This window comes from Centroberyx gerrardi, chromosome 22 (assembly GCF_048128805.1).
Source record: "Centroberyx gerrardi isolate f3 chromosome 22, fCenGer3.hap1.cur.20231027, whole genome shotgun sequence".
NCBI lineage: Eukaryota > Metazoa > Chordata > Actinopteri > Beryciformes > Berycidae > Centroberyx > Centroberyx gerrardi.
The window spans coordinates 12,602,540-12,614,544 of record NC_136018.1 but is presented as its reverse complement, the minus strand read 5'-3'; the positions used below and the strand labels follow the sequence as shown (position 1 = coordinate 12,614,544).

Here is a 12,005-nt window from a genome sequence, read left to right as displayed (position 1 = left end):
AAACAGATGAGAGTGCCTCACACACGGTTTTCATCAGCTTAATTACAGCAGAGGAGTTTTAAGCACACCATAGATAGATCAATCCACATGGAACTAAATTTCATACAGTGCTATCATTGGGAGAAGAGCACTTGTTTAAGAGTGGCATCAAGATGGAGTAGTCTACAGGGAAAAGTACATTCAGAGTTATTTTATTTGGGCCTAATAGAAAGCCCCAAATGCTATTTTATATTGTCATGACATAATTCAGACAGCTTTTTTCTCTCATTTTTTGACTTATTTTACTTACTTACTTACTTACTTTTTGTTGATTGTAGTCGGTATGGTTGCTGCTACTGCTGCGTGATTCAAAACAATCATAGGTAATTCTCAAATAAGAGGAAGCCTTCTTTGGATGACTCATAAATGTCTCATCACTCCTGACTGCTGATCAAATATCTGTTTGTGAATGAGGTCATCAGTATGCCTCTGAGGATGCTACTTATGCAACACACCCGTCACCGCAGAAGAAGAATTATGTAACCCGATTCAGAATATCTCAATCAGCATCTCTGCCGCTGTTTCTTTTTTTCTCCCCCAGATTCCATGATGACCTGAGGCTGTCGGAGGCGCAGGTTGTGTCACTGCGGGCGTCACACCTTCCCACCGGGCTACAGGACTGCATGCAGGCTATCGTCATGGCAGCGGGACACAGTTCTGTGACCTCAGCCCTGTCCAGGCTCAGTCTCTACTTGCTGATTGACAGACTGGCCCTCCCTCACATCCACACCCACAGCTGCAGGGACACACTCCGCTCCCTCACTTGGCAGTCTGCTATAACCAGGTACGCTACGTTCAAATTCAAGTTTAGATTCATGTGGGTTCATATGCTAGTTACCAACTTTGTGAGTGTATCTTGTCAAAGTTTATTTATTAAGAAAATTATGGGAGGCTTTTATGACAGTATTGCAACTGCTGCACCTCTTTAAAACAATAAAGAACAGTTCTTGCTTGACTATTCTTGACTCTGTTGCTCTTTTTAAAAATAAAAGCTCTGAACCAAAAGTTTTGCCAAGGCTCAGTGATTACAGCATGGCCTTATAAGAGTGTAGAAATACTGAATGTAAAGGAAATCCAATGAATTTTAGGTCTCTCATGACATTCTGAAAGACCTAATGTAGAAGTATCAGAAAGCGACTTTGTCTTTTAGTCTTATTTTGAAGAATTGACATCAATCCAGCGTCTTATTAAATGTAATACTCTTTGTTGTTTGCCCTTTCCTGGTCAAAGTATTAAAGCTTCCCAAGAGAAGCGTGAATAACTAGATATTATCCACAAAAAGATTGAAAATATCAGGTTACCTCCCCTACTTGTCAGGAGCTTCCATTTCTGGTTTCTGTGTTTCAGCAGTGTTGAGCTGTTCTGAGCCCATTTTATTTTGGGTCCTAGAAGAGACTGAATATCATGAAGTTCTTTTGTTTTTCTGCATGAAGTTGTCCTCATTTCAATAATAATAATAATCCTAAGAAGAAGAAGAATGTGAAAATGATAATGGGATGGAACTTTTGCTTTATTAGTAATCAGTACGCTTTCCTAATTAGTGTTAGTAAAGTTATTGTGCAGGGGCTCCGATGCTCCTGAGTATTTTAATTTCCGCTTCTTTCTCTCCCTCTCGCTGTCATGGTCTCTCTCCCTTCCTCCCCTGCAGGTTTCTCCAGGTGCGTCCAGCCTGTGTGGAGGATGAGAGGTTGCTGGTGGGCATTGTTGCATTTTTGAATGCCCACTTCAAACAGATGCACAGAGAGTCTGCGTCTGACCCGGAGGACAAGGACCTGCGGTGGATACTGGAGCTGCTCCTCAACCAGGTACACATGGTTTTCACTTTCTGGCCACACTATACCACTACATTTTTTTCACTACATTGCCAAAGGCCAGGACTAAGAATAATGTCTCAAGCACTCACTAATAAGTGAAAACCATTCACTGAATGAAGGGTAAGAATTGTGAAGGGATACTCCACCAAGTGGAGCTGGACATTAATCAAACTCTTACCATCGCCTAACTCCTGCTCTAAATTTGATGACTATTAATATGATAAAGGGGGTTTTGAGAGGGATCTGGCCCTCTGCACTCCAGCTATCATGCTCAATATATTTTCCTTTCCTTCAACTCTACAATAACTGGATCTTGATTCTGCCCCTCTCCTCCCCAAAACTGTAATTTTTCTGTACATATGGTACCTCTGTCCTGGAGCTTTGCTTTGTTACATGCATTAGCTGCTAATGCACATATCCGAAAGGCACATTGTGTAATGTATTTGATAAGGGCATTGTCTTGTCTTGTCTCATTTATCAAAACAGTGTACACTACTGTAGTTTCAAGTGTGTGCATACATTTGTGTGTGTTACAAATGTGTGTGCATGTATGTGCATATATTGGAGGTCTTTGCATCTGTGTTACCTAGTAATCTAGTTAGGCTCTCCCTCCTCTCCAACACAGAGTGTTATATACATGTAATCAAAGCGTGAGTAAATCACACGCCGTCAGACAAGCCAAACATATTACTGTCTCATTACGACGGAAAACAGTATCGCGGCGCACCACTTCAGACCCACGGCAGAGCTTATTTCCTGAGCTCTTAAAACAAAGCCGGATTCATATTTTTGCCCGAGGAGAAGAATCACAGCACTCTCTTCGTGAGGAGAGCTACTTTTAGGATTTAATCAGTCTCACCTTGGCTTTCTCATTAATGTGTGTGTAAACAATAGGCCCTCCCCTGGCGGCTAAAGCAGACTCAGATAGAATGCCTGGTAGGGGTGAGCAGCTCTGCTCTGCTCTGACTTTTCTGTAATTACTGAGCTGTTTCAGGAACATCTGTCTCTCTGCACTTGCATTAACTAACTACTCCGTGCATACTGCGCAATGAGGAATGCTGTATGTTTGGCAGGGAGAGATGGGTGGTGTTGAGGAAGAGGCACTTCCTCAATACCACCCACCTTTCAGCCTCCTTCCCCAATATCCAGTGGTCAGTTTGTTTAAATTTAAGAAGTTGGATGGTGGGCAGACTTTATCTGATTTCTCCTTGAAATCTGTTGTTAAAGTGTAATTTTGCATTGGTAGAACATTTTCACTCTTCAGGAGAGTAGCTGATTTTGGTGGTTGACCATTCATGAACTCCAGTTAAGAAACTGTGTGATCAACCAAAGTCAAATATCCCTTTGAACAAGGGGGGTGTATTAAATAATTTGTGCATGCTATCCCCTCAAATAATAGGACTAAGAATAACTTTATTTTAATATTTTATGTTTTAACTAAGAAAACAACCCAAAATTTAAACAATGGGCTAAATCCAAAACAAATACATATAAGCAAACAACAAAGCAATAAAATAACCCTCTGTGCCCATCCATCCGTCCATCCATCCATCCATCCATCCATCCGTCCATCCATCCGTCCATCCAGGAGACTGTGTCCCTCCTGGATTTGCTGCTTGGTGTGGAGACCCAGACCTCCAGTCAGAGCCAGGGGGGGGCAGAGGAGCTGAAGAGCCAGGTCAGCCAGAGACTGCAGAGAGAACTCACCAGCTTCTTTAACATCTTACTCCACCGCCTTACACACACCACTGACAGGTAGGGTTCTCTCTCTCTCTCTCTCTCTCTCTCACACACACACACACACACACACACACACACACACACACACACACACACACACATACGTTATTTAAAATGTGGAGAATCACAAGAAGTCACCTGCCTGTAGGCAATAGAAATGAATTATTCACTTTTCATGTCTCATCTTGTGTTTTTTGCAGCCTAAATGAAAACTGTAAAGTTTTAAATGAAATGTCTTTTTGTAATTCCAATGAAAAGTGTGTGTTACTTACTTTCTTGTAGTAGCACAATTAGGACTTTGGTCTTATCTGCTTATCGAATATACAGTACTGAATTCTTCATTGACAATAGCTCAGGGCCATGGAGGCGCTATTGACTTTTCAGCATCCTTCACCTACTAGCAATATGCCAGAATATTTTCTTAATTTCTAATGAATCAATTTTTCCTCATGAAAAATAAATTAAAGCATCATAATTATTACTCTGTGAGTGTACTTGAGGGATGAGTGTACTCTCATGTAATGTTATTCAGCCTGCCTGTGGGGTAGAAAATTGTTTAATATCGCCAGAACCATAAAAGCGATACTGGAGTGTGCTTCAACTGCAGGCGAAGTGTTTCTTTCAGTTCATTTGTGATGGTATTCCTGCCACTAAACCGGTCGTTTAAAATTGGAAAATGCAGAGGGAAATATGAAAAAAGCCACAGTTTTTTGTATTAGAATTGAGATACGATAAATCTAAGTTTCAACATTGTCTCATCTCTCCTCTTCTCTTTTCTTCCCGCCTGTCTGCGTTCCTGTCTGTCTGTTTGCCTGTTTGCCTCTCTTTCTCTCCAGGCTATGTTTGGCACTGGCGGGCCCCTTCAAGAGCCAGCTGGCAGTCCGTTTGCTCCAGAGCTTGCGGGTGTCTGACGCCCCGCGCTTCTACGGTTTACCCAGCCTGGAGAGGACACTGCTGGGCATGGTCAGCCTGACAGCCCAGCCTGGCTGGAGCTCCCACTGCCCGGACCTGGAGCCCATCTCCCTCTGCTCCAAGTACCTCAGTGGACTATTGGAGGTGTGTGTTTGTGTGTGTGCGACGTGTGGTGTGTGTGTGTAGTTCCCTATCTGTATGTGTGTGCCCATTCATGTGTTGCATATCCAAGCCCCCTACTCTCTCACCAGCGATTAGAATGCCTGAATGCCTACAGAAATGAATGAAAGCAAAAAGCACAGTACTATCTGTGGAATTAATTAAAATCAAGCCAGATATGGTTATGGGACATGAATTGCAATAGGTAAAAATTTCATTGATTAGATATGCTACACTGTGAAGATGCTGATGAGAATAATCAACCTTGCCGATTCCATCTGTTCTGTTGTTCAACAGTCCATAACAGAAAAGCGTAACACAGTGCAAGCCAGCTTGCACAGCAGTCATAAGCACAGAGGTGTCCAAACTTTTATTTTTGCTTGGGAATCAGCAACCCCATGGAATAGAGAGCCTAAGTCCCTCCCCTTCCGCTGTCCCCCATGGGACCTTATTTCGGAAAAAATATGTACGGTAGTCAACGGCGAGAGACAAATAATTGTTTGATCCCATTTGAATTGTGCCATGAATTACACATACGATGTTTTGTCAATTTAAAAGATAATTTTGCAAGCCAAGAAAGTCGCAGTTTGTCGTAAGACTGTTGAAGTATAAGACTGTGAAAATACGTATTTAGAAAGACTACACACCCAAAAGTCGCGTAAGTGATGTCATAACTTTCTCTCTGCACAAGCTACCCAGAGCCGCTGAAGCTAAGTCCCTCTCAGATAGCAGTAGTATTATACACAACCTGGAAGGTAGACAGTAAGAACGGATTTAAACTGGTTTAGGATAGTTTTAGTACAGTGGGGGCTAACGTTAACGCGATGCCTGTGTGTTTCGTATGTTTCGTTCCATGTTGGTGTTGGTGACGTGTATTGTGCGAGACGAGAGATGTAGTTCACTGAGCGGTTTCACACAAAGCTAAACGTTACTTTACTGTTTTACGACAAACTGCGACTTTCTTGACTTGCAAAATTATCTTTTAAATTGACAAAACATCATATGTGTAATTCATGGCACAATTCAAACGGGATCAAACAATTATTTGTCTCTCACCGTTGACTACCGTACATATTTTTTCCGAAATAAGGTCCCATGGGGGGCAGTGGAAGGGGAGGGACTTAGGCTCTCTATAGACTATCCTCCCTACACAGCAGCCATCCCCGTTTATTTAGCTTATTTAGTCTTAATGGGCAGGTTTCGTGTACATGAATTAACATTAGACAAAGGCTAATTTATTTTTCAGTGGAGATCTCTGGTGGCTAGATCCATCTCTCTGGTTACAACCTGATATGTAGCCCTCCCCTCGCTCCACCTCTCACCCCTACTCCTGGTGCTGTAGGGCCCTAAAGCTCAGCAGGCCTTGGCCTCTTCTCTCTTCACCTGCTCTTCAGTGCAATCCCACAGCCTGGTGGCACATCAAAGCAAAACAATTAGTCTCAACTGTATTTAGCTTTCGTTTAGATGCAGTGAGTTGCATGACAAACATACAGTAATCAATAACTCAGTAACTATAGTGACTAAGTAATTATTGTTCAGTCTCCTTGTGAACTTCAGTGTTCAAATGAAGAAAAAACAGAAACGGGGAGCAACATGTGATAACACAACTTAACCAATCCAAATGGTTTACAGATCTCCCAACTCCAGGATGAGAAATTCTGGATGGGATACAAACTGATACATGTGATTCACTGCAGTGCTCTTTAATCCAGCCTCCAATATTGTGGTTCCTTCACACAGGTGATCTCCTCTTTCTATGTGGAGTGGGGTGGCAACTCCATGTCCTTCATGGGAAAAGGTGTGACCAAGAACGCCGTCATCTGCCTGCTTCACCTGTCCCATGAGATGATGGCCGAGAACAACGACAAGGTTAGTGTAAGCACCACTTCTACTGCTGAGAGGACGCTGTTTTGGACAGAGGAATTGATTGGATTTATAAAATGCATTGCACAAACTAATCCATTGCACGTACACAGGAGTAGAAAGAAGGAGCTAACTAGTTTAAGAACTAACAGTCACAACATCATGCACTTTAGCTCTTAATGACATTTTATTCATTGACCACCTTTTATCTAAATCATGGAGTCATGGAGTCATTTTTGAGCATTGTGGATTTTATGTCATGATTCTATGTAGAACAGTTGCCAAAGATTTATTGGTAGACAGACACAGAACGATACAGGGAACACAATACAGCTCCATGCATACAGGATGTAACTAAGCCTAAGAGTTTGTCAGAGGGGTAGAAACATTTTCAAATGTAGCTGAAACCTTGTGTCTTTTCTTTTCATTCTGTCTGCTTCAGGACTTCATTTCCCAGTGGTCTTTGGGGCAGGAAGCAGGTTCCGAGGAGGCTAATAGTTCTCAGCTGGGTTTGGCCTGGCTCATCCCACTGTGGGTGGACCGAGACCCAGAGGTATGGACAACTCAACAGCAATCTAAACACACACTTAAGCGCACGCTATAATCCACTACACTCTATTCAACTCCACTTCGCTCCACAAACTCTTTCTGTCATAAAAATGAAGTTTCTAGACGCTTGGCTTTTGGGACAAAATGAAACCCATAAGAGCCAAGAAAAAAATTCACAAACAGACAAAGAGAAGCACATGACAGCTAGTCGTCCCAAAATCTCTCTCTGTCTCCAAATGTAAGTTCCCACACAAGTCTAAGAGACTCCCTTGATAAAATAGGATCTGTCTTTGCCATCATCAATGTAGATGCCAATCTGGCAGTATGAACAACCACACATTCACATTTAAAACAGCATAGAGAAGTTCTCTGTGACTTTGGGGACATCCACAGTGTCAGGTATCCATCACTTTTTAATCTGCTGATGCACACACACCCTGGAGCTTTTATTTAATCATGTATACACACACACACGCACACCTTTTGCTCCCCATTTTCACTTTGTTGCCCTCCCCATTCCTCTCCCTGTCTCTCCCTCTTTCCCCAACCCTCCATCTCAACTCGTGTCTGCTCTCTCCTCCCAGGTGAGGTTTGCCAGTCTGGGTGTAGGTGCAGCTCTGTCCTCAGCACCCAGTGGGTGCCAGGCTCTGTGTGCCAGCTGCCAGAACATCAGCGGGGGGCTGTGGGGCACACTGCTCAACATCCTCCTGGATCAGCAGGAGAGCAGCATGGTCCGCAGAGAGGTACAGAGTTAGAACTATAACTCTGCTCTCCTGTCAGTAAAACACAGAGAGATACAATTTGTTTCCTAACTGCAGCACATAAAAGAAAGAACATCCAATGAAGGGTGTCAAGCCAAAATATGGAACTTTGCAATGTTTTTTGAAATATCCATTTTGGTATGGCAACACACTAAAACCACTTTAAGATGTGATATAGAGAGGAGGGAAAAACGCTAACCCATCTGTTGCTAATTGTCATAACCCAGCACTCAGTGTGGTTGCTTTGTCCAAAAGTTATGTTTCAGTTTTAACACTGGTTCACTAAATTAACAAATCGAACAAGAAGGCAAATTAAAATTAATGAGAGAACAAGGGAAAATTTACTCAATTGAAGTCAGTAAATGTCGCTAGACTTTCATGTATTACCAGCCAAGTACAGGCAGATGGCAGTGTTGTTGATGCAGTCTGGCCTCACCCTGTGTGTGCGTGTTTCTGTTTGTGTTTGTGTGTCCAGGCCGCATTTATCCTGCAGAACCTGCTGGTGATGCCCATGCCTGCCAACGCAGAGGAGGCCAAGGACTCCCACTGGCAGGTCAGTGGCCCTGCCAGCCAGTTTAAAGCCTTTTATGGACCATGGATTAAAATAGTCTCACTGTTTCTCTCTCTCTCTCTCTCTCTCTGTCTCTCTCTCTCTCTCTATCCCTCTCTCTGTCTCTCTCTTTCTCTTTACACCCCCCTTTCTCTCCCTCCTTCCCATCTCTCACTCTCCTCTCCTGCTAAGCCCAGCAGTGTTCCCACAGAGTTGAGCCTAGTTGGATTTTACTTTTTCCCCCTCTCTACCTGGCCCCTTTCCTCGCCCCCTCTTCGCCCCCCGCTCTCCTCTCTTACTGGTGACAGAACCCTGGAGTTCATATAATAATTTAATGTGTACTCACCTCTCCGCATCCCTCCCACAATCCCCCTCTCCTCTCCCAGAACCCGTGTGTCCATGATGAAGTGTCTGGTGTGTCTCTGGTGGGTCTTCCGGCGCTCCAGGCTCTGCTCTACCACTGTCAGTATTTCCAGCACGTGGCTCTCTCCGCCTCCGCTTGTTACCGCGGCAGGTACACTTTCCACCTGCAGCCCCCCGCCGCCGCTGCCGCAACCCGCAGCCCTAGCCCACAGGAGAGCACCTCGGGGGGTAGGCTTTATCATTCACTATCTATCCATGTTCATTTACTCTTTATGACTCATTAAAACGGAAATCTGTTGTATTGTTTATTCTGTGGATCTGAACCCATTTATAACTTAGGGTTAGCCATGTTTCAAAGTTTGATTGTATTGTTTAATAAAGTGACAAAAATATGTAGAAACTGTGTGTGTTTTAGTCATTATGTCTATATGTTTGTCTAGATTCAGAGAATTCTCTATGGTTTTGGAGGAGCGCCCCACCAGCACCCACTATCAACCCCAGCAGACCTTCTAGCTCCCTCTCCACCTCCAGCACTGTGGTTGGCAACACCCTCGCACCCTCAGATGTACACACACACACACACAAACACACACACACATGCAAAATAAACAGCTGAATTCATCATACTTGTCCTTTACAGATAAGAGGTTCAGGCCCACACACCCCTAAGGCTCCCTCCCCATTGGGTACCACACAAGATACACCTGCCAGCAGACTCATGGCTCAAGGTACAGAGAGAAACGGAGAGAGTCAGTGTGTGTGAGTGTGTTTGTGAGAGAGAGAGAGAGAGAGAGAGAGTGTCTGTGTATATGTGTGTGCCCACACGTGCATGCATATGTGCTTTGTAGTCATAGTAACACAGTTTGGTTTCATTCTTCATGCTACATAAACCTTGACATTATTTTTCTTTAGAAGCACAGAACCTCAGTGTCGCCCAGTGGCCAATGACATTTCCATTTGTTACCCTTTATTATAAACTACAGCCATTCCTCAGAGTTGTATATTTACATATCTATCTTTCATATACAACCACAAAGGGGGAACATTGTTCTCTGATATTATACCTTGGTTTGATGTTTTCATTATGCGGTCATAGCATCTCTAGCCACAGATGGAGATCTGTATCACACTGTGTGAACTGCTGGGGAAGATTTCTCTATTAACTGTCTGTCTGTGCATCTCATAGGCCAGAGTGACACAGACACCAGCGACTCAGTCATCTCCCAGGATTCCCGGCAGGGCGAGCCCTCGGCGGTCGAACCTGTTGTCATGGTAACTCCTGACCTCCTGACAGCCCACTGTGGCCTGCTGACCAACCTGCTGGCCATCCTGCCAGATTTTACCCTCGCCGCCATCCGACACAGCCAGCTTCTCCAATCACTGGCTAGGTAAGAGGCCACACACTCAGCCCACATCAATTACACAGGCTGATTGCTCTCTGGCTCTACTAAGCACTATTGCAGATTTATTTGATTTGATTTATGTGATGACTTCAAACTGTATTAAGCATGAATAGGATCAAGGATGTCACAAAGTCAGAGAGCTATTTCCATTGTGGTCCTCATACATATTCAAAACCCTATGTGTAGCACAGTTGAGAAAAACATCAATTCAATGCTCTGTTATATCGAGTGTAGCTAGTTTTGTGTAGAGAAACCACACGCAGCACACACTTCTGCCATCAACTTTATTTTTTCCTCAGTCTGGTGGATACTGGGCCCATCGAGAAATGTCTGAGCGAGCTGAAGACACCCAACGTTCTACCAGGAGAGAGAGAAGACATCAAGAGCCAGGTGAGGAACACTGTGAGAGATTTGAAGAGTGCTGAAGAGTTTTTCAACTTTTATACTATTGTGACTCACCAGAAAAAGCCGTGGGTTGGTACAGTACAGTGTCAGTTTCAGTGTAGTGCAAGGTTGTCTGAGGGCACCTCCAGATTTTCGTGTGGGTGGAATATTGCTCTTGAGAAACTTAACAAGCTTACTTTCAAAGCCCACCTTTGTTTAAGCAGCTGGGGGAAAAAAAATAGTGTTCTAAATAAAATTACTTATTCTTACTTTCATTTCATTTTCAGCTTAGAGAAAAACTCTGTTGTTTCGGTACAAGAAACATACTTTTCTCTTATTAACCCTAACCACCATAAATATGTGCATGTATATGTGCATGCATGGATGTGTGCTGAATCTATATGACTGTGCGTGTGTGCTTGCTCATTTCTAGGTTGTCACCCTACTTCAGTTCCTGTCCAGCTTCTCCAAGTTGCTGCAGTTATGCGTCACAGTGAGCCAGGAGTTGATTGGTCAGATGGACTTCCTGAAACTGCTGCTGACTACTGTGGTGACAGTGCTCATGCTGGATACCGAAGGCTTGGGTAAAACCCTCATGTTGAATCCATATGCAATTATTTTTAGCTGATCCAATTTGCGCTAATTTCCCTGGAACATTTCTGAAATTTGGGTCATATCCTATATATACTATCATTCATGTCACCTTTATTCATCATCTGAATTGTTTAGACAGTTAAGATCTGCTATGAAAACCCCTCAAAGGTGCTTTGATTGCAAGTCCTCATGTCTTATTCAGTGCAACTTCAGATCGGTGTGATCTGTGTGTGGCTTTGTGGATCTCTCGTGTCATAAAATTATTTGTGACTCCCCGTTTCTCTCCTCAGATGCTCGTACCCGGGATGCGGTGTGTGTGTGCTGGGCAGACGTGTTTACGCTCCTGGCTACTCTGGTGAGGAGGGACAGCTCAGCAGCGTACCCATCTGTCTCTGCTGCACTGGGGAGACGCTGGCAGACATTTGCAGGTACACAGACATGCTACTCTGTGTGTGTGTGTGTGTGTGTGTGGGAGTGAGTGAACAAAAGTGATTAGCTGCAGAATCGTATAATCGTATATTGTATGTTAGTTTTATGTTAGTATTGGCATATCGGCAGTATTGAGATGTTTCCTTTCATTTAAAGTGCCCACTATAGTTTAAAAGAGTCAAGATCTGGGTACAAGATGCAATAGTGCAGTAAAATAATTTTGTTCCTCACATCATCAAGACTAATAATCATGATTAATTATCGTGATTGCAATAACTAGCAAAATAATCAGGATTAACATTTTACGCATAATTGTGCAGCCTTAATTCTGGTACAGAACAAAGAAATTCTCTCAAATTCACACATTGGTGGCATAATTACTGTCTGTGTCTGAACAGATGCTAGGATAGGATAATTGCATCCTGTCCTTACACTACCTCTACTC

General features: G+C 43.4%; 1 protein-coding gene across 1 annotated transcript in view; it reads left to right on the top strand.

Moving 5' to 3' along the window:
- rttn (rotatin) overlaps positions 1-12,005 on the top strand; it is a 37,534-nt gene that overhangs the window by 16,958 nt on the left and 8,571 nt on the right. Inside the window, exons 25-39 of the mRNA XM_071912942.2 lie at positions 581-823; positions 1,688-1,844; positions 3,442-3,608; positions 4,430-4,649; positions 6,405-6,533; positions 6,970-7,080; positions 7,661-7,819; positions 8,313-8,390; positions 8,774-8,978; positions 9,191-9,315; positions 9,391-9,478; positions 9,937-10,138; positions 10,453-10,543; positions 10,971-11,121; positions 11,422-11,559. Coding sequence (XP_071769043.2) covers positions 581-823; positions 1,688-1,844; positions 3,442-3,608; positions 4,430-4,649; positions 6,405-6,533; positions 6,970-7,080; positions 7,661-7,819; positions 8,313-8,390; positions 8,774-8,978; positions 9,191-9,315; positions 9,391-9,478; positions 9,937-10,138; positions 10,453-10,543; positions 10,971-11,121; positions 11,422-11,559 — 2,264 coding nt within the window. The remainder of the gene's footprint in view (positions 1-580; positions 824-1,687; positions 1,845-3,441; positions 3,609-4,429; positions 4,650-6,404; positions 6,534-6,969; positions 7,081-7,660; positions 7,820-8,312; positions 8,391-8,773; positions 8,979-9,190; positions 9,316-9,390; positions 9,479-9,936; positions 10,139-10,452; positions 10,544-10,970; positions 11,122-11,421; positions 11,560-12,005) is intronic.